Genomic DNA, 20,402 nt, shown 5'->3' on the forward strand with positions numbered 1-20,402 from the left:
GGCAGAGAGACTGGCAGTATGCAGCCAGGGTGGTCGCTGGGCAAGATGGAGCTTGAGAAGTAGAGAGGTAGCTATATAGATCACAGGTTTCCAGGAAGTTAAAATCCCCAAGGAACTTTAAAAAATATGCCCACTTCAGCAATGTCCACAATAGCCAAACTATGGAATGAACCTAGATGTCCATCAACAGATGAATGGATAAAGAAGATGTGGTATATATATACAACGGAATACTATGCAGCCATCAAAAGAAATGAAATCTTGCCATTTGCGACGACGTGGATGAAACTAGAGGGTATTATGCTTAGCAAAGTGAGTCAGTCAGAGAAAGGCAACTATCATATGATCTCCCTGATATGAGGAAGTGGAGATGCAACATGAGGGGTTTGGGGGGTAGGAAAAGAAAAAACCAAAAGAGCTCTTCTGCGAGTATGCAGAGAGTTGGTTTCTGTGCTGCGGATTCAAATTCAGATCTGGGTGCTCTGGGTACCAAGACTGGTAACGCAGGTAGAGGAGCTGGGATTTTGTTTTCAGGATGGACACGCGTGCGTTTCATAGTGCCTGAACAGAAGGCCACTGCCCACCCCAAGCCAATTAATTGCTTGGGAGCAGAGCCAATACACTGCTTCAAGAAACAGCTGTGGATCTGCTCAAGTGTTTGAGCAAGTATGCAGATGAACTTCCAGAATAATAGGCCTTGGAGTGTGAAAACATGACATTAGGCTGGACAATTGGAATATCTGATGTTTGAGTAGCTCGACCTTGGGGCTGAGGCTGGAGCCGAACCAGCATTCTAGCCGGAAGGAATGGCAGAGGAGAGGCAATGGCAGGAAGGTGGGATGCGCGTAGCACTCCCAGGGGACCGTGAGCCATCTAGTCTGGCTTATAGGGGCATTCAGGAAGGAGTTTGAGACCCCACTGCCTGCTCTGGTCCCACTGGTCTTACTGCTCATTTGACAAGCCAATTCATAAACACATCACGGTGTCAGAAGGTGACACTGTGGGAGAGGTGGGGCACCGCCACCCACGAGTGACTGGAAAGAGTCCACTCTGTCAGACTTAGGCTCAAACTTGCAAATGTGTAGGCTTCCCTTGGAAGGGGTCACCTAGGAGGGCTGGCACCCATTGCAACCAGACTATGTGTACTGCAACCCCGGGGCTTGTGGCCCTGTTTTGTGGGCCACGGACCCCTTAGCCTTCTGGTGATGCCTACTGGCCCCTTCTCAGAATAATGCTTTTAAATGCATAAAATAAAACATAATTATAATGGAAACCAATTATACTGAAATACAGCTATCAACATATTTTTAAAATGTGTAGTAAAAGTGACTCATTATTAGCACATGAAATAACAACATCTAGCAGTGGGGGGCCTGGCTGGCTCTGTCAGAAGAGCCCATCACTCTGGATCTCAGGGTTGTGAGTTCGAGCCTTATGTTGGGCGTAGAGATTGATTAAATACACAAAACTTAATAAAAGAGAAAGAGAGAGAGAGAGGAGAGAGATCTAGGGGTGCCTGGGTGGCTCGGTCGTTAAGCATCTGCCTTTGGCTCAGGTCATGATCCCAGGGTCCTGGGATCAAGCAACACATCGGGCTCCCCACTTTGCAGGAAGCCTGCTTCTCCCTCACCCACTCCCCCTGCTTGTGTTCCCTCTTGCTGTGTCTCTCTCTGTCAAATAAATAAATAAAATCTTAAAAAGAGAGAGAGAGAGAGAGAGAGAGATCTAGCAATAAGTCTTAGACCCATTTCAAAATAGTGATGAACATATTGATATTTGAAGAAGAGATCTGCTTCCAAATGTGTGTGATTTCTGTTGGGGGCCGAGTTACATACAGGTCCTCAGGTGTTCTGGTGCATTCTTGCCTGCCTTCATGACTGAAGGAAGTGCTAAAATGTAGTCACTAGGAGAGCAGATGTAAACAGGCAGTGCTCCCCAGCCAAGTTCATGAACCCTCTGAATTCTAAGCACAGACCCCTTAGAAGACTGGGGACTCATGTTAAGGACCCACGTAGCCTTCCTGATGTCCGTGTGGGAATTGTCCTTTGCTTCAAGTGCCCTCACTGGAGCTCTCATTGCTGAGGGGTAGGGGTGGAACTGCCATCCTGCCTTGTCTCCCCAACACTCAGAGCCTGTGTCACGTGGTTTTCTCTTGCGGCAGGTAGAGGACTTTCCAGTAGGGTTCCTCTTTCCACACGTGTCGACTGCATATCTTTTGAGCACAGGGCTCTGTGCTATACCTCTGCCACTGGAACAGGGGCCAGAGACAGTGTGCGTGTTATTAGTAATAACACCTACCACTCACTAAACCTTTTTATAGGCCAGGTCCCGTGAGAGTACCTGATCCAGTAAAGATTTACCGGGTGCCTGCTCTGTGTCAGGCGCCGTTCTGGGGGCTGTGGGGTGGCAGTGAATGAGACAGCTGAACTCCCAGCTCTCACAAAGCTTACACTCTAGTGGGGAGGACAAATGGCTCTAGAGAGTAATCAGGTAAGTGACGCAGCATGCCAGCTTGTGGAAGTGGTTTGGGGAAAAGCAAAGCAGAGAAGGGGAGAGGGAGTACCTCTCGGGAAAGGTGGGTGCAGTGTCAAATGGGGTCACCATGGAAGGTCTCAGTGAGGAGCTGGACATTTGAGACCAGACCCAAAGCAAGTGAGGGGTGAGACTTGGCAGGCATTTGGAGGAAGATCATTCTGGACAGAGAGAATAGCTTTGCCACGATCCGGGGGCCAGAATGCGGAGAAGGCCTGTGGGGTGGAGGAGAGAAGTGAGCAAAGGAGTAGTAATTAGCAGATGAGGGCAGAGGGGAAGTGGGAGGATCTGAACGGAGCCCCCCACCCCAGCAATGCTGCTAGGTGATAGTAGCTTTATTTCCATTTTCAAATGGGGCATATGGCTCGGGAAATCTAAGTGCCTTGACTGGTGAGTGACAGAGTGGAAACTCGGAAGCCTCACATCCTCTCCTCCTCCCGTAGCCCCAGGCTCAGAGAAGGGTCAGCATGTTCTTTACTTCCTTGTGCCGCTTCCAGACTATTGTTGCTTTGTCATTTCCCAAGGAGCGTACATCCCTCTGTGTACCCTCCCTCCTTGCTATCCACCAACTTTATCCACCAATGCCATTTGTTGAGCCCCTGCTATGTGCCAGGCACTATATTAGAGGCTGAGAAGAAAACGACGAATAAGAGAAGTCAGCTCCTCCGGCTTGCTGTCGAGGAATGGCTATTGAGCTATGCTGGGTTCAGTCCCCGGCTCGCTGGTGACTGCTGTGCTCTGCTTCTCCCCACCGAGGTGCTGCCTGGTGAAAAGCAAGCCATGGCGCTCCGGGTCACCAGGAACACAAAAGTTAATGCTGGAAATAAGGCGAAGATCAGCATGGGAGGCGCAAAGCGCGTGCCTCTGACCACGACTGTGGCCTCCAAGCCCGGGCTGTGGCGGAGAACAGCCCTCGGAGACGTTGGTAACAAAGTCAGCGAACAACCACAGGCCAAATTGCCTCTGAAAAAGGAAGCAAAAACTTTGGTTCCTGGAAAAGTTATTGCTAAAAAAATACCTAATCCTCTGGAGAAGTCACCAGAACCTGTGTCAGAACCTGAGCCAGAACCTGAGCCCGTTAAAGAAGAAAAACTTTCGCCTGAGCCTATTTTGGTTGCTATTCCCTCTCCAAGCCCAATGGAAACGTCTAGATGTGCCCCTGCAGAAGAATACCTGTGTCAGGCGTTCTCTGATGTAATTCTTACAGTGAATGGTGTGAATGCCGAAGATGGAGCTGATCCAAACCTTTGTAGTGAATATGTGAAAGATATTTATGCTTGTCTGAGACAACTCGAGGAAGAGCAAGCCATCAGACCAAAATACCTACTGGGTCATGAAGTCACTGGAAACACGAGAGCTGTCCTTACTGACTGGCTAGTACAGGTTCAGATGAAGTTCAGGTTACTTCAGGAGACCATGTACATGACCATTTCCATTACTGATCGGTTCATGCAGAATAATTGTGTGCCCAAGAAGATGCTACAGCTAGTTGGTGTCACTTCCATGTTTATTGCAAGCAAATATGAAGAAATGTACCCTCCAGAAACTGGTGACTTTGCCTTTGTGACTGACAACACTTACACTAAGTACCAAATCAGATGGATGGAAATGGAGATTCTAAGATCTTATTTTGGTCTGGGCTGCCCTCTACCCCTGCATTTCCTTCGGAGAGCATCTAAGATTGGAGAGATTGGTGCTGAGCAACATACTTTGGCCAAATACCTGATGGAACTAACTGTGTTGGATCACGATGCGGTGCACTTTCCTCCTCCTCAGATCGCGGCAGGAGCTTTTTACTTAGCACTGAAAATTCTCGATAATGGTGCATGGACACCAACTCTACAGCATTATCTATCATACACTGAAGAATCCCTTCTAAGCGTTATGCAACACCCGGCTAAGAATATAGTCATGGCGAACCGTGGGCTTACAAAGCACATGACCATCAAGAACAAGTACACCACATGCAAGCACGTGAAGATCAGCACTCGTGTGCCATCTGTTCACACTATATGTCACCTTTACTGACTTTTAATAAAGTCTGTGGTCCTTTTTAACTTAAAAAAAAAGAGAGAGAGAAGTCAGCTCCTTGCTGTCGGGGATCCTTTTTTTCTAGTGGGTGGGGGAGACAGGTGCATAGGAAATAAAAAAAGAAAATATTCTTTAGTAATAAAAGCCACGCAGAGAGGAGAGAGTGACTACTTTATAGAAGCTAGGGGAAATGACCTCTCTAAGGAGGTGACATTTAAATTGAGATCTGGGGGAGAACATTCCAGACAGAGGGAGGTACTGAGCAAAGGCAAAGGAGGGAAGGAGCTTGGCACGGTAGAGGAGCAGAAGGCAGGGGGACAGGGAGGGATCGAGGCCGGGGCGGCCGCATAGGGGCCAGCCTGGGCAGGGACTCATGAGTTAGGAGCACCTGGGGGTCGAGCAGAGTGACTGAAGCAGGGGGAAGGACGCAGGACGGTTCATATTTTCAGGTCGTGTTGACTTCTCTATAGGGAACACATAGGTGGGGTAAGTGGGGGATGGAGAGAAGTGTGAAGGATTTAGGATGGGTTTGGAGACAAAGTCAAGCAGACAGGCTGATAGATGGGATGTAGAGCATGGATTCAAAGACGACCTTGAGCTTTCCGAGCCCCGGTTGAAGCAGCTGTGTGAATGGTGATGCCATTTGCAGAACTGAGGAAGGCTTTGGGGAAGCAACTTTGGGGGAAGTGACTTTGGAGGAAGTATCAAGAGTGCCGTTTTGAACATGTTCGCCTGAGATCGTGGTGTCAAGCAGGCAGTGGGATTCAGGAGCTAGCTGCAGTTCTGGAGAGCAGTCTAAGCTAGAGAAAGTAAGAAATGCAGGAACATCACTGCTGTGCATATCCACCTGTGTAGAGCACAGTGCCTGCCACATGGCGGACGGTCTAGAACTTTTTGGCTGGCTGAGGGAATGAACGGGTAAAATGTGCTCTTAGAGCTCTGGAATCAAACAGACTTTGGTTCAGATTTAGATCCTGCTTCTGCTACTTACTAGCTTGACCTTGAACATGTTATTAACCCTCGGGGAGCCCCAGCTTCCTTAGCTGTAGAATGGAAAGCAACAATACCTATTCCCTGTTTAAATGTGCAGCGTTTAGCAAAATCCTGGCACGTGGTGAGCTCTCAGTGAGGTGGTGGCTGTTATATTCAGAGCATGACGTAGGCCCCAAGACGGCCAGGCCTGAAGGGGCATTTCAGAAGGCAGTCCCAGGGGCTGGGTCCATGTAGCTGGGCTGTCGTGTGACAGGCAATAAGCCTCATGGTTAGATGTTGCCCTCTTGAGCCAAACTGTCCAGGTTCATAATCCTGGTTGAGCCACTTACTAGCTTACTTAAATTCTATGTGCCTTGGGGTTTTAAAAAAATTATTAATATTTAATCTCTAAAATAGGAATAATAGTAGACCTACCTCACTGAGCTGTTGTGACGGATTAAGTGAGATAATCCATGGAAAATGTTGAGAACAGTGCCTGTTACCAAGGGTTCAATAGGAAGGATCTATTATCACACGACACAGGAGGGAGGGAGCTGTACATAGGCTTCAGCTGTGTCCTTGACCTCCCTCCAGAGAAGTCCAGTATTCAGCCCTGGTCGGACAGGAGAGCCCATTTCAAATAGCTCGGCCCTCCCAGCGCTGTCTTCCTATTTCTCCTTGGCTGCAGCCTTCCCATTTCTGCAGCTTTCTGAATAGCGCGTGAGCCTTTGCCAGGGCTGGTGTGGAAAAAGTCACTTCCTCCACTTGAGGACTGCAGATCCACAGCCCCCTTTGACTCAGGGGAGGTGCCGGTCACAGGCTACAGGCAACAGGAGTCCAGGTCCCTGAGCTGCCTGAAGTTGTGTAGGAGCAGAGAGAAATAACCAACTGAGACAGCCCCAGAGGACCCGCAGGCTTCTTTTCTACTCAAATGCTCCCTTTGTTGCTAAGAAGCAAACCTACCCCATCCCCACTGGCACCAGCCTGCCCATTGTTTTCCTGAGAGACCATCCCCAGCCAAGAGCTAGCACTACCTCTGTCTTATAGAAATGGCAGCCTGGAGATTCCATGGCAGTGGGAGTATCATGTAACCCAAATTCCTCACAGCTAAAGACTCGAACAAAGCCCATGGTCAGGTGTCCTGGGCAGACCCATAAAGGGCCCAAAGGAAGTCACTGAAAGCATTTGGCCCGGCTTCTCTCCCGGGCTTGGCTACCTGTGGTGATTACTGCTCGAGGCCCTGACATCTGAGAAATGGGCACAAGGCTAGTCTCATCTCAGCTCCATTTGAACAAAGTGGTGAGGCTTGTGGGCTTGTTCCAGAGAGGGGAAAGCATGAAAAATCCCACCAGGAAGATAGAGCAGAGATTTGATAAATAGCTGGTCTTTCAGATAGATGGAAGTGGATGGGACTGAGGTAGAAAGGGACAGAGTCCTGTTTGGTACTTTGCAGGTTTGGGGCTCTGAACCTGGCAGGTGAACTGCATGTCTCTGACTTGCCCCCCTTCCCCTCCTATCTCCTCCCCTTGGCAGGTCCCTCTCTGGGGCTTTTCATCACTTCAATGCTCACCTTCTACCTGGCTGAGAAAGAGGAAGGATTCCCCAGCTCTGTCTTCATTCACACATTTTTCTCTCTAGAACCTTCTCTCAGCATGTCTTCTGCTCAATCATTCCCCCTTTGCTTAAGGATAAAGTTCTAACTTCTCTGAGGTGTAACATCGCAAAGGAATTTTTAGAACTAGAAAGGTCTTTCTAAATCATTTCACCCTAGTATCTTGTCTTTACAAATAATGAAATCAGGGTTCAGACACAAATTTCCTGCCCAAGGCCCCACAGCAAGTTGTTGGCAAGGCCAGATGTAGGAATGCATCTCTCCTGACTCCCAAGCCAGTGTTCTTTGTACAATGGTATCCTGCTTTCACCAGCCTCATTTGCCACAAAGCCAAACCTTAGTGACTTAAGATGACAGCACTCTGTGGGTCAGAAATGGGAGAAGGGCTCAGCTGGACTATTCAGGCTCGGGGTCCCTCAGAAGGCTGTGGCAGGAGAGTGACCAGAGCTGGAGGAGTAAGGGATGGGGAGGATGGGGCTGGAGCAGCTGGAAACAGCCAGGCATCTCTCTCTCTCCACGCAGTCTCAGAGTTGCATCCTGTGATCTCGCCACAGGAGTTAGTTTGGGCTTCCTCCCAGCATGGCTGCTGTCCAGTGATGCACACAGAGGTTCAAGGTTTCAGGAGTGAGTGTTGCAGCAAACAAGGTAGAAACTGTAACCCCTTTTACAACCTAGCCTCCAAAGTCATTTAACCTCATTTCGGCCATAATCACAAGCCTCCCCAGTTGTGAGGGGAAAGACCATAGCCCCTGTATCTCACTGGGGGCGGTGTCAGAGTCACATTGTAAGAAGAGCCTGTGGAATGAGAGATCTTGTTGCAGCCATCTTGGAAAAAAACTACCTGCCACCCCAATCTTACTTCCCACTCTTCCCTCAGACAAACCTTCTGCTTCAGCCAGCCGGGCTCCTCCAGTCCCTTCAGAGAAGCCTTCTGCTCTCTTGGTTTTTTCCCTAAAGACTCCCTTGAGCATCACAAGCTGCACTTTCACCCATTCGAGGCTACAGACACATGTGTGTTTAAGAGGCTGAAGAGTTGTTCCACACCCGGTCGGGGCCCATCTGAACCGTGGCTGTGGGTATCCACATCTGGGCCCTAAGCATTTGGATTCTGTTGGCCAGACTGACCTCCTCATTCTTCCAGGGTCACAGACCATTAGGTTCACATGGTTTCTGGACATAAAAGACCAGACACAGTGCAGTGTCTCTTCCGAGGTGGGCACAGGCACGCACCAGATGCTGATCACAGGGCCCTGGCAGTCTGGGGAGTGATCAAATGTGTTGGCAAAAGCCTTTGGCTGGGAATCAGGGAACCAGGGTCCCTCCACCAACATCCTGGCCAACTTGATGTGTGCATGACCTGAGGCAAACCCCTCAATCTCTCAGTGGCCCTCAGTTTCCTCATTTTTGCAATGTGAAACATAGAGCTTGCCTTTCCTACTTTGTGATGAGCAGATAAAAGATGGGAAGGCCCTTTGAGAGCAGAAAATGCTTTTAAATGCTCGTGAGTTTTGTATTTGTTTCTTCTCTCAACTACCACCACTTCCTTCTTCATCAGCATAGAGACTCTGGGAAGTAGGTGTGTTGGTGTGAACAGTTCTGGAACTGGTATCGGTCAACAGCCCTTCCCTAGACACATATGGTAGGATTTAGGAGGGCGGGATTTGCAATATGACCATTCTCCAGTCTGACGGGCTCATCCTGGGCAGGAGCAGAAGCTGAGAAAAGGACTCAATTCAGAGCTAACAATTTCACCCTGCCCTGCTCCAAAACCTCCAGCCTATTCACACTCCCAGGGAACATGCTGCGTCTGGAAGAAGGTGCTGCCTCTACCCCCCAGTTAGAAAGTGAGGCTACTAATTAGCTGTGTGACCTTAGGTGAATTCCTTCCCCTCTCTGAGCCTTCATTTCCTTAGAAAACAATGGTCTCCTCACCCCCCCTGCTGCTAGAGAAGAGTTTATTTCTTGGCTTCATCATATGTATTGTGCAGGGGTGGCATGTGGTCTCTCTGGAGCTGGAAAGCATTAAGTCAGAGCAGTCTTCATCAAAACAATACACGGTTTTCCCCAAATTAAAGTCCCCCCCCCCCAGGCTCCTTCACCTCGTAGGACCTAAGAGAGCTGGCTGAAGCAGAGTGTGGGCCTAGGAGTTAGCAGACCAGAGAGGCAGTTCTGGTCATGGGATGTGACTATGGCTAAATCAGACAATCTCAAATCCTTGGAGCTAGAAGGCACCTACCAAAGCCCTCAAACAGCCTCCAAAATGAACTTCCCGGATGACAGTCACATGGGGCACCCGCCGCCACTCCAAGTTTCGGGGCTATTCTCTGTCCGCTGAAACTTCATCTCTCTTCCTCCCACTCTAGCAAGCACACCACTTCTCTCAATTTATGAGACTGGCGCAAGTACACAAAGGCTGGTTGTTGCAGCATCGTCTGTAACAGGGCAAAACTCAAAGCCACCTAAACACCTGCCTGTGGGGGATTGGTTAAAGGAGTTAACAGGACAGCCACAGATACTATGGAATGTTATGCAGAGATTATTTTGAAGTGCAATAGGCATAAATACGTGCATATAGGAAATTACCCATGACATATAGTTAAGTGGGAAAAAAACAAGCTGTAGGACAATGTGTATGATACAATAGAAATGTTACATGCAACTATCTTATTTTTTTAAGTTTTTAAAAATTTATTTGAGGGAGAGAGAAAAAGAGAGAGCACGCACCGTGGGTAGGCAGAAGGAGAGGGAGAAGCAGACTCCAAGGTGAGCAGGGAGCCCAAAGTGGGGCCGATCCCAGGACCCCGAGATCGTGACTCGAGCCGAAATCAGACACGCAACCAACCGCACCATCCAGGGGCCCTGCAGCTATCTATTTTTACAAGTAAGTTTGTATACATGTAATGTATGTATGTATATATGTCAGAGTCCTCCAGAAAAACAGAACTAATAGAATATAGAGATAGACAGAGAGATAGACAGAGAGATAGACAGAGTCCTCCAGAAAAACAGAACTAATAGAATATAGAGATAGACAGAGAGAGACAGAGATTTATTATGAGGAATTGCCTCATGCAATTGTGGAGGCTGAGAAGTCCCTCAAACTGAGGTCTGCAAGCTGAGACCCAAGACGGCCAGCAGTATAATCCCAGTCTGAGTCTGAAGTCAGGAAAGCCCAGGGAGCCCAGGGATGGTCGAAGTCCCAGCCCCAGAGCAGGAGAAAACTGATGTCCCAGCTCAAGTTGGCAGGCAGAAAGGGGACGATTTGGCCCTTTCTCTACTTTTTATTTTATTCAGGTTTCCTCAGGATGATACCCACCCACACTGAGGAGGGCGATTTACTTTGCCGAGTCCACCATTCAAATACCAATCTCATCTGGAAACACCCTCAGAAACACACCCAGAAATGATGTTTAATCTGGGCAGCCCATGGCCCCGTCAAGTTGACATACAATGAACTATCACAGTAGGCAAGTACATGGATGAAAGCTTAGGATACCCAAAACCCTTAAGGGTGATTACCTTCAGAAAAGGGACCGGGATGAGAAAGGAAGCTCAAGGAGTTCTTCCAAAATACCTGAATAGTTTGGACTTTTCCATCGTGAATTTATTCATTAATTTATTCTCTCATTAAAAATGCAATTTCAGGGCATCTGACCTGCTCAGTCAGTATAGCATGCAACTCTTGATCTTGGGGTGGTGAGTTTGAGCCCCTTGATGGGTGTGGAGATTACTTAAAATCTTTAGGGCACCTGGGTGGCTCAGTGGGTTAAGCCTCTGCCTTTGGCTCAGGTCATGATCTCAGGGTGCTGGGATCTAGCCGCGCAACGAGCCCTGCATCGGGCTCTGTGCTCAGCAGGGAACCTGCTGCCCCCTCTCTCTCTGCCTGCCTCTCTGCCTACTTGTGACCTCTCTGTCTATCAAATAAATAAATAAAATCTTTAAAAAATAAACAAGAAAGGAGAGGCACAGAGATCTTTTTGATAGTTTTGAGGTGACGGGAATGTTTCTTATGGATGTGGCAGTGGTGGTCACATGACTACACATTTGTTAAAACTGATTGAACTGTACATGTGAAATGATGAATTTTAATGTATGCAAATCAGGTCTAAATCCTATTTTTATAAAAACCTTACAGCAGGGGACAAATGTTTGGGAGTGATACATACTGTAGGAAGAACTGCTCTAAATTATTAGCACAACCAAACCATTTGCAAACTTTTACATTTTGTGGTTAATAAATACTTACCCTCAACACGCTCCACAATAACCAGCAATGCCCATGCTGGCGCCCCATCAGATGACCAGCTTCCCCCAGTGACAGGGAATCCCTCACTTAATAGTGTAGCCCATACCAACTATAATAGAGAGTTCTGTGTGAGGTGAATGATTAGCTGTGTGGCCTTGACTGGATTACTTTCCCTCTCTGGGCTTTGGTTTCCTTAGAAGCAAGTGGGCTAGATGACCTCTTGGGTCCTCTCTGGCTCTAACATTTGAGTTGTTAGAAATTGGAATTTGCCTTCTTGTGACTATTGACCTGGTTCTGCCTTCTGGAGTCACCCAGAACTTGGCCCCATGGGACAGTAATAGCCAGCCCATCACATGCCAGAAGTCAGCTCCCCTCCCCTGCACGTTCTCTTCATAGCACATGGCGAGACAGCATGGGGCAAAAACTAAGATCACAGGATCTGCGGTAGGGCGGCCTGGAGTCTGACTCTGGATGCTGCCACCTCTCAGAGCCTCAGCAGCCTCTGTGTATAAAGGGATTAATAATACCGACTTGGAAGGGAGGGATAGGGGAGTAAATGAGGTAATGTATGTAAATCAGGAGGTGTGGTTGGCAGAATAATGGCTCCCAAAGATGTCCACATGCTAATCCCCACAACCTGTGAATGTGTTAGGTTACATGGCAAGGGGGTAAGTATTAGGGTGGCTAATCAGCTGACTTTCAAAGAGGGAGATTAGGAAATTGGCCCAGTTTGTGCAGACGGCCTCAATATAATCATGACGGTCCTTGTAAGGGAAAGAGGGAGGTGGGAGACTCAGAAGCAGAGTTGATGAGACATGGGAAAGTTTCAATCAGCCAATGCTGGCTTTGAAGATGGAAAGACATCATGAGCCAAGGAATGTGGGCAGCCCCTAGAAGCCAGAGTAGGCGAGGAAATGGATTCCCCCTTAGAGCCTCCAGAAGGAACAAACAGCCCTGCTGACGCCTTGGTTTTAGCTCTGTGAGACCTATTTTGGACTTCTGACCTGCAGAACTGTAAGAGGACACATCTATGTTGTTTTAAGCCACTAAGTTTGTAGTATTTTGTTAGAATGGCAATAGGTAACTAGCACGGGATGGCTATGACCCCCTCCTGACTGGTCTGCGGGACTGTACCCACTCTTGCTTCGCTCTAATCCTGTTCCTTACCATGCAGCCAAAATAATGTTTCCATGACTCTTATCTAACCAAACCTCTTTTAATACAACTCTTCTCCTAGGTCTTCAAATTTGCCCCAAGAACTTTGAACCTGCTGCCCTGTTTGTTTAAAAGGTGCCGTGGTCCCCTGGGTAACATTTAGTTAGCCTTCATTAGCTGGCTCAGAGATGGAAATGCCATTTCCTCCAGACAGCCTGCCTTGATCCCTGGTCTCGATCAGGTTCTCTGGGCAACTGACCTCAGAGCACATTGCAAACCTCTGCAGCACTTGTGGGTTTTAAAGCGTATTTACCTGTGTTTATCTGCCTTGCGATGTATCGCCTGCCTTTGCCCAGCAGGCTACAAGCTTTCCAAGGGCAGGGACACTGCCTGTCTTACCTTGCCTCGCCAATGTCTGGCGCTTTGGAAGCCCTCATTAAATGGCGTTTAGCGCTCATTAAATTTATCGCTGTTTTATTTCTGAATCCTTACCATTCTGGTCACCCGACAAACACTCTCTGGTTTGCAGTCCTCTTTAAAACGTAGTGCCCCTCCTGTGACCTTGTCCTCCAGGTGACAAGAGCATCACAAAATGGAAGCTGGATATGCGGTCTCTGCTTACACGGGGCACCCCATTTCTAGTAATGCAGCTGAAATCTGTGTTCCTTTGTCACCAACCGCAGTACACACTCAGCTTCAGCAGAGCTTGAGGTGACGTGGACTGCCCACCCACGTGCCCCAATATTTGTCTCCATCAGAACATCTGTCAAGCTAGCTTTCCCCGTTCCATTTCTGTCTTGTTGTTCCTTGTCACCTAAATGGTGAACTTCCCTCTCATCCCTGTGGGATTCCATCGTCTGGCACTGGGGTCCCTGTTCTAAGCCTCAATCCCCGTTCAGCCATCCACCAGCTTAACCAGCCCTCTCAGCCCCGTGTCAGCTGTGTCCCTGAACAATGCATTCCTGTGCCTGCCTCCAAGTCTTGGGTGACAGCACAGGGCAGGGCAGGCCTAAGCACAGGGCCCTGGAAATGCTGCCAAAGACCCCTGGGGCCCGACACCCACTGCAGGGTATTGAATTAGCAACAAAAACTGCCTAGGTCAAGTTCTGGCTTCACCGCTTTGGTGGCTGCCAACCTGGGAATAACAGTATATTCGTTTCTCCGGGCCACTGTAATGAAATACCACAACCTCGGTGGCTTGAAACAGCAGACATTTGTGCCCCTACAGTTCTGGAGGCTAGAAGTCCAAAACCAAAGTGCCAGCAGGACACACGGCCCCCAAAGGCTCGACTGGAGGATCCTTCCTTGCCTCTGCTAGGTCCCGGTGGCTCACCGGCTTGTGGTGGTATGACCTCTGCCAGTTGGTCTTCCACTGTGTGTATGTTGACGCATGTCCACTCTTTTTACAAGGATATCCGTCACATAGGGCCCACCCTGCTCCAGTAAGACTGCATTTTAACTAATTACATCTGCAAGGACCCCGTGTCCAAATAAGGCCACATTTTGATGTTCTGGGTGGACAGAAATTTCGGGGGGTGGGGGACACTATTCAACCCACTATAGGTGGCAATACTTTCTCCTAACCCCTTTGGGAGAGCCCAGGAAGATCACGCGGGCAAGGCTTCTCAAACAGGAAAGTGCGCCGAACCACCTAGAGATCTTTGTTAGAGGACAGACTGGGATTCGGCCAGCCTGGGGTGGTCTGCATTTCTCACAAGCTCCCAGGCAATGCCCTTGCCGCTCCTCCACTCTTTGACTAACAAGGATGTAGGTGAAATAGAGTGTTTTCAAAACAGATGTCTGTAGGCTTATCCCTTTCTTTTGTAATGAGCTTTTCTGAAGCTCCAGTTTCTTCCACCTGCCTGGATGTCCTGGACCGCCCCTCCCCGCCCCATCCCGTCCTGGCCAAAAACAGACTCACAGACAAAGACTTGGGTTTAGGTAATTTGGGGGTCGGGGGGGAGGTGATCATGTGAAGCACACATTTGGCAGTAGAGAAAGGGAAAAAAAGAGAAGCCAATGGAGAGAGAGCTAAACAGCACATGGTCCTGGGGGCAACTGGGGCCCCATCCAGACGGGGCCTGACAGAGAAGCGGTGGAGACACTCTTCAGAATTGCCTGGTGGGATGGCTGGAATGGGGTAGGGGGCAAGGGCATTTTCCCAGTGATTCCTGTTCCCTCCCAGGGGTCCCTGAGGGTTGGGTTCCTGTACGGAGCTGGCCAAGCTCCGCAGGCTGCAGGCACGGGAGGTTGGATGCTCAGATACGCTGGAAACAGCCTTCTCCTGCAGCTGCAGGTGACCTCAGCTAGGCGTGGGGGAGGGCAGGGTCATCATCGTGAGCTCCAGAAGCCTTCCAGGTTTGCATGTCATTTGTGTCTCTACTGTTCTATTTTGAGTACATGAGCTACCCAAGTGAGCTCTCGCTTACAGTAAGATGATGGCTGTCACCCAGCCCCAGCGGACGCCTTGACCACAAGGGTGTCATGGAAGAATCTGTCTATGGCCTGCAGAAACCCACATGTGCCTCCCCTCCCCTCCCAGGCCCTGCTTTGCATGGGTACAATCCTTTACCCTGTGAGTACGTGGTGGGCAGAACTCACCCCTGAGGTAGTGGAATTAGGCTTCAGAGTCACCTTAGGAAGGAGCTGCTTCCCTTTCTCATAGCCCCTACCTTCACCTAATCCAATCAATCCCTGCCCTTGACATTCAGTATCATATTTCATGCACGCCACAACCGTACAAGCTAGTTGCTATGATTGTCTTCATGTTATAGCCAAGGAAACCGAAGGCCAGAAAAGCTAAGTCACTTGCTCAAGGTCACTCAATAAGTGGCAGAAGTGGGATCCAAATACAGTCTCTCTGATTCACTGTGCTCTGTGGAGTCCACAGGTGAAACTAGGTAGTAAGTCCCAATGAGATTTAAATATAAATGTAAAGTACATTTCTCTAATAGTCTGTTGAATGAGGACAGTGAGAAGATTCACTTTTATTTGTACACAACTTTTTAGAAAAGATTTTAGTTCTTTATTTTTGTGAAAGTGAAAGAAAGAGAGAACGAGGAGGGAAAGGGGGAGGGGCAGAGGAAGAAGCAGACTCCCTCCTGAGGAAGTGGGATGGGGGACTTGACCCCAGGCACCCTGTACACGACTTCTACCTCTTAGTATATAATCCAAAGGGTCCATTAGGGTGTGACTCTTCATTTTGAAAAATAAGTTACTGCAAGTAACGTAAACATTTATTCCCTTTTATAAGTTAGTATCTATTTACTTTCTTTTGTGTTGGTATTCACCGAGATAGATGCATTTTTCTTAGGTAATTGGTAAATGAATAGATCCAGGCTCTAATAAGCAAAACATGCCATGGAGAAATGAAATAAATAGTCAATGATTCAACATCATCAGTTTAAAATTTTTCACTGCAGAATTTCCTCAACCAGTGGTTTTTTCCACAGGGCATCAAATACAGAATTCCACTCCCACACACATTTCAGGAATCAGGAATACACTTACAGAATAAGAAAGCCCCACCCTCCTGCATGTTTGGGGCCATTTTCCTTCCCTTTCCAGGTAGTGAACTCCCCGAGAGTGGGGACGGTGGAGATTCTTTTCCACACTGATTTCCCTGCACACCACATGGACAGGGCCATAGATAGGAACATGGGGAGGTTTTGAACCTTTGAGTTTGGGTAAGCCAGGCCTTGAAAAATGAGCCCATAAGCTCTTGGAGAAGAAGAAAAGAGAGAATGTGGGGTGGGAAATGTGAGCTTTTCTGCATTTCTTCAACTCTGGCTTCTCTCTCTTTCTTTCCTTTTTTTTTTTTTTTCACACTCACTGCAGAGAACGCAGAAAAGAAGAGGCCCCACTTTCTGCCTTGAAGGAGTAGACAGTCCCCTTACACTGGACTGAAATGGTCTCTGTGCCTCCCACCTAGCTCTCCAACTCAAGGATAGGAACCAAGACTTCCCTTTGTACCCCGTAGTTCCACAGGGCTGGACCTAGAGCAGTCACTCCTTCAGTAACTGTCAGATCTCACACAATCAAAATCAAACTGAAAATCGGATCTTCAGCTCCGCTGGACAGTCACCCTTTTATTGAAGGAGCTGGGAAGCATGACCAGCTGGTGGGTTTTGCTAACTGTGAAAGACCAAGAGGTTCTGACAGACATTTTACCAAATGGCATATTCGAGAAGAGTCTATAATAGAGACCAGCACTCTGCGGCCATCCTCTTTCTCAAGCTCTGGTTGAAAACCTAAACTCCAGAGGGGCCCATTTTCAAAACCAGGACCAGCCATAGTTTGGCCACTGCAAAACCCGTTGGGTTGAGGATATCCATTGTCTTAGTTCAGGCTGCTACAACAAAAAGACTGTAGACTGGATGCATAACAAATGTTTATTTCCCAGAGTTCTGGAGCTGGGAAGTCCAAGATCAAGGTTCTGGCAGTTCAGTCCTTCCAATGGGATCACCACATGGCAAAGAGCGGCAAGAGGGGAGGGCGGGAGGGGGAGAGGAGTTGTCTCTTCTTATAAAGGCATGAATCCCATCATGATGGGTCCACCCTCATGACCTAATCACTCCAAAAGGCCCCATCTCCAAATACCATCACACTGAGAACTAGAGTTTTAACGCATGAATTGCAAGAGAGACACAAACATGCAATCCATAGCACCCATCACGTTGCACACAAGCAAAGCTCCCCCCAGCCCAGAACTGTGCTGTGCAGCAGCCTAACGCCACACGTGTGCAGAGGGATGAGGCTGACCGGCCCTTGATGGCCTTCAGCTTCTGCTGTCTTTCTCCCTTACCCTCAACCGCTTCTCTGTGCCAAGGGAGGAGACGGAGGAAAATAATACTATTATGAACAGAATAGAAGGTATAGTCAACATACTTGCAGAGCCAGCAAAATATATAGAACATTCCAGAACACAAGTTCCCTTTGACTGGCTTGGGGAGAAGTCCAAGCTAACGAGGGCAACATTGTGGACCCAGCATGGAACCAGCCAATGTCCTTGCCACTGTTTTCTAGCCATAGGCTTTACTCTTCAGGGTCTTGTAAATAAGCATGGGGAACAGCTTGTGACAGCTCAGGGCCAGCCCAGCCTTTTCCACAACTAGAGCAGAAATCTGGGCATTTGGGGCAACACAGTCACCATGGTTTGGTCCCACCTTTCTGTGCTATCTTGGGAGTGAAGTGAATGTGACCCTTCCCAACCGGAGGTGCCATAAACACCACAGCTCAGCCATGTGGATTCCTCTAGGGGTCAGCTGGGGTTCAGCTGGGATATGGAGGAAGAGCAGAGAAGAGAACCCGGATGAAGAGCAGAGAAGAGAACCCAGATGGAGGCCCGGAACCCCAAGAGAGACACCATGACACTTTGGCCAGGCCCAGAGACCAGCACAGGGATGGCCAGAGGGTCAGGAGCAGCACCGTTCTGCACACAATCACAGCCCCATCTTTACAAATGCCGAAAGGCCCAGGACAGCATCAAAGCCTATGATGGGGATAACAAGCTGGTGAGAAAGGAAACAAACATCTAGGAGGAGCTTCTAAACCAGTGTCTTTGCAAGTGCCGTGGCTTGTTATTAGTATGAATTCCCATGCCCACTGCCACCCTGTAGTTCAGGGCCCTAGAGTTGGCCTGTGGCTAGGATTCAGGCTTAACCTGCAATAGTCTGGGGATAGCCTCAGTCTGTGGCCAGTAGCCCAGCTCAGGTCCCATCTCCAAGGCCAGGCTGCCTAGGCCCTCGTGCTCAGCTTCATGAGCACCAGGCTCTGACTGAGCAGAATGACCAACCCGAGGCTCAATCTCCAGGAACAGCTTCATTTAAAACTTTGTAAGATACCAGTAAACAGCACACTAATGAAATCCACAGATGAGCTAAAACTGGAAAACTGGACAGTTCAGAATCAGCCAAGACTGAGACTGAGTCTCCAGAGGGCCTGAGAGGTTAGAAATATAGTGAGGAAATAATCCAGTGAAATTTGGCCTGGACAGGAGCCAGCCAACCTCTTGTGCACGCTGCCAGATTCTCCCACAGCTATCAGGAGGCAGGAGGGTGTGGAGAGCAGCAGGGCTCAGGGACACAGGAGGGTGGGAGGTGGCAGGGGTTTGGGGTAGGTGGCCCCACCCCAGTCATTTGGGGCTAACTAAGTCTGTAGAGACAGCACATACGGCAGGGAGAGGATCCTGCCCACATGGGCCAGAGGGATTCTGAGGGAGACCAGAGCTTTAGGGGCGTTGGACAGGAAGGGTAGTTTGGGTGGCTCATGCTTGGGATAGTTTTGCCTCACGAATACCAAGATCTCTGGTGCCTGTCTGTCCCCTGGGGAGCCCCACAGCTAGCCTAGACCCTAGGAAGAACTTAAGTCAGCAGAAGATGGCAGTGATAAAGTCTCCAGAGTTAGACAGAACTGGGTCCTACTCCTGGCCCTGTTCTGAACTGGGAGACTAGTTATCTAACTTCCTTCATCTTCAGTTTCATCTGTAAAATGGGATGATAGTTGACCTTCCTCATAGAGTGTCCTGAGGTCAAATTAAGATAATGCTTTTGAGGGTGCCTGGGTGGCTCAGTCAAGCATCTGACTATTGGTTTTGGCTCAGGTCATGAGATGGAGCCCTGGCATGGACTCTGCACTGGGCGTAGAACTTGCTTAAGATTCTCTCTCTCCCTCTTTCCCATCCCCCCTCTCTCTGTAATAAAAAGAAAGATAATGCTTGTGAAGTGATAAGCACAGGCCTTAGAAGACAGGGTCAACCAAGACAAGGAGGTAGAGGAAACCAAAGACTGTGCTGTGAGAGCCCTCGCCATGGTGTCCTTCCATATTTCTTCTACTGACAGCCTGTCCCCTCTGGGGCTCCAAACCAACACATTCTCTCCTCAGCTTGAAGATAACTGCCCCCTCCAAACGCTGTTCTCTGCCAAGCTTCAGTTGCTGAAAGAATGGACACTGTCTCTTTCCTGGACAATCATAGTTGACTCTTACTTCATTCATATCTCCTGAATTCATGGAGTCCACCAGACCTCTAACTAGAACTCAAATTTTGAACTTGGAGCTTTTTCTCAAATATTCATAAAACAAGTCCTAGTGTGTCGTTTATGAGTAACAGACAATATCTAAATGTCTGGGCTTATTAACTTTGGTTGATGTGGCCCAGTGAGGACCAAGTCTGTGGATTCCATCCTAGCGTGGACCACTTGCTTTCATTCTAGCCCTAGCCATGGACTAAGCCCTAATTGAATCTTAACCCTGGCCTTAACCTGAGCTTCCAACTTTCGTCTGCCTGCTTCAGATGGAGTATGAGAAAGCCTCAGGCCAAAGCCATCTCCAGAAAAACAACCTAAAGACACCTCATGGGAAAGGTATTGGCTTATTAATTTGTTCTCTCCCATTTATGAGCCCTCACTGAATCTGAAGTTGCACAGAATAATCTTCCCCAAAGAATGATAGAGCCTCAGAATCTTCCTTCTGGGCACTTGTAGTCCCAAGCTGGTCATGACAACAGCTAGGAGTGCAAAGGCAATGAATTAATGGATAAGGTGTTCTCTTGTGTCAGATCAAGGACCTGAAGGGGTGTGAGGCCACAGTGATGAGTGACGACAATCCTATGGGGGGTACCTGGGCTGAGCTGGAGGTAGAAGGTATGCTGCTGTTCTCTTTAGTATTTATTTATTTATTTAAGTATTTATTTCGAGAACAAGAAGGAGGAGGCGCAGAGGGAGAGGAAGAGAGAGAATCCTAGGCAGGCTCCATGCCCAGTGTGAGCTCTACATAGAGTTCGATCTCATAACCCTGAGACCATAACCTGAGCCGAAATCTAAAGTCAGACCCTCAACCATCTGAGCTACCCAGGCG

The 20,402-nt window shown here is 48.6% G+C and overlaps 1 protein-coding gene across 1 annotated transcript; it reads left to right on the forward strand.

Moving 5' to 3' along the window:
• The first annotated feature begins 3,312 nt into the window (after positions 1–3,312).
• Positions 3,313–4,560, forward strand: LOC123934748 (G2/mitotic-specific cyclin-B1-like). Its single transcript, XM_045994824.1, has 2 exons — positions 3,313–4,356; positions 4,468–4,560. Exons 1-2 carry the CDS (start codon positions 3,313–3,315, stop codon positions 4,558–4,560), a joined length of 1,137 nt encoding a protein of 378 aa, XP_045850780.1.
• The last annotated feature ends 15,842 nt before the right edge of the window (positions 4,561–20,402 follow it).

This window comes from Meles meles, chromosome X (genome assembly GCF_922984935.1).
Source record: "Meles meles chromosome X, mMelMel3.1 paternal haplotype, whole genome shotgun sequence".
In the NCBI taxonomy this organism is placed as follows: domain Eukaryota; kingdom Metazoa; phylum Chordata; class Mammalia; order Carnivora; family Mustelidae; genus Meles; species Meles meles.

Excerpts from the sequence above, each read along its gene's own strand:
- LOC123934748 (XM_045994824.1), top strand. The coding sequence starts at position 3,313 with ATGGCGCTCCGGGTCACCAGGAACACAAAAGTTAATGCTGGAAATAAG. Across the intron at positions 4,357-4,467 it reads TGAAAATTCTCGATAATGGT|CACATGACCATCAAGAACAA; the intron begins GCATGGACACCA and ends GGGCTTACAAAG.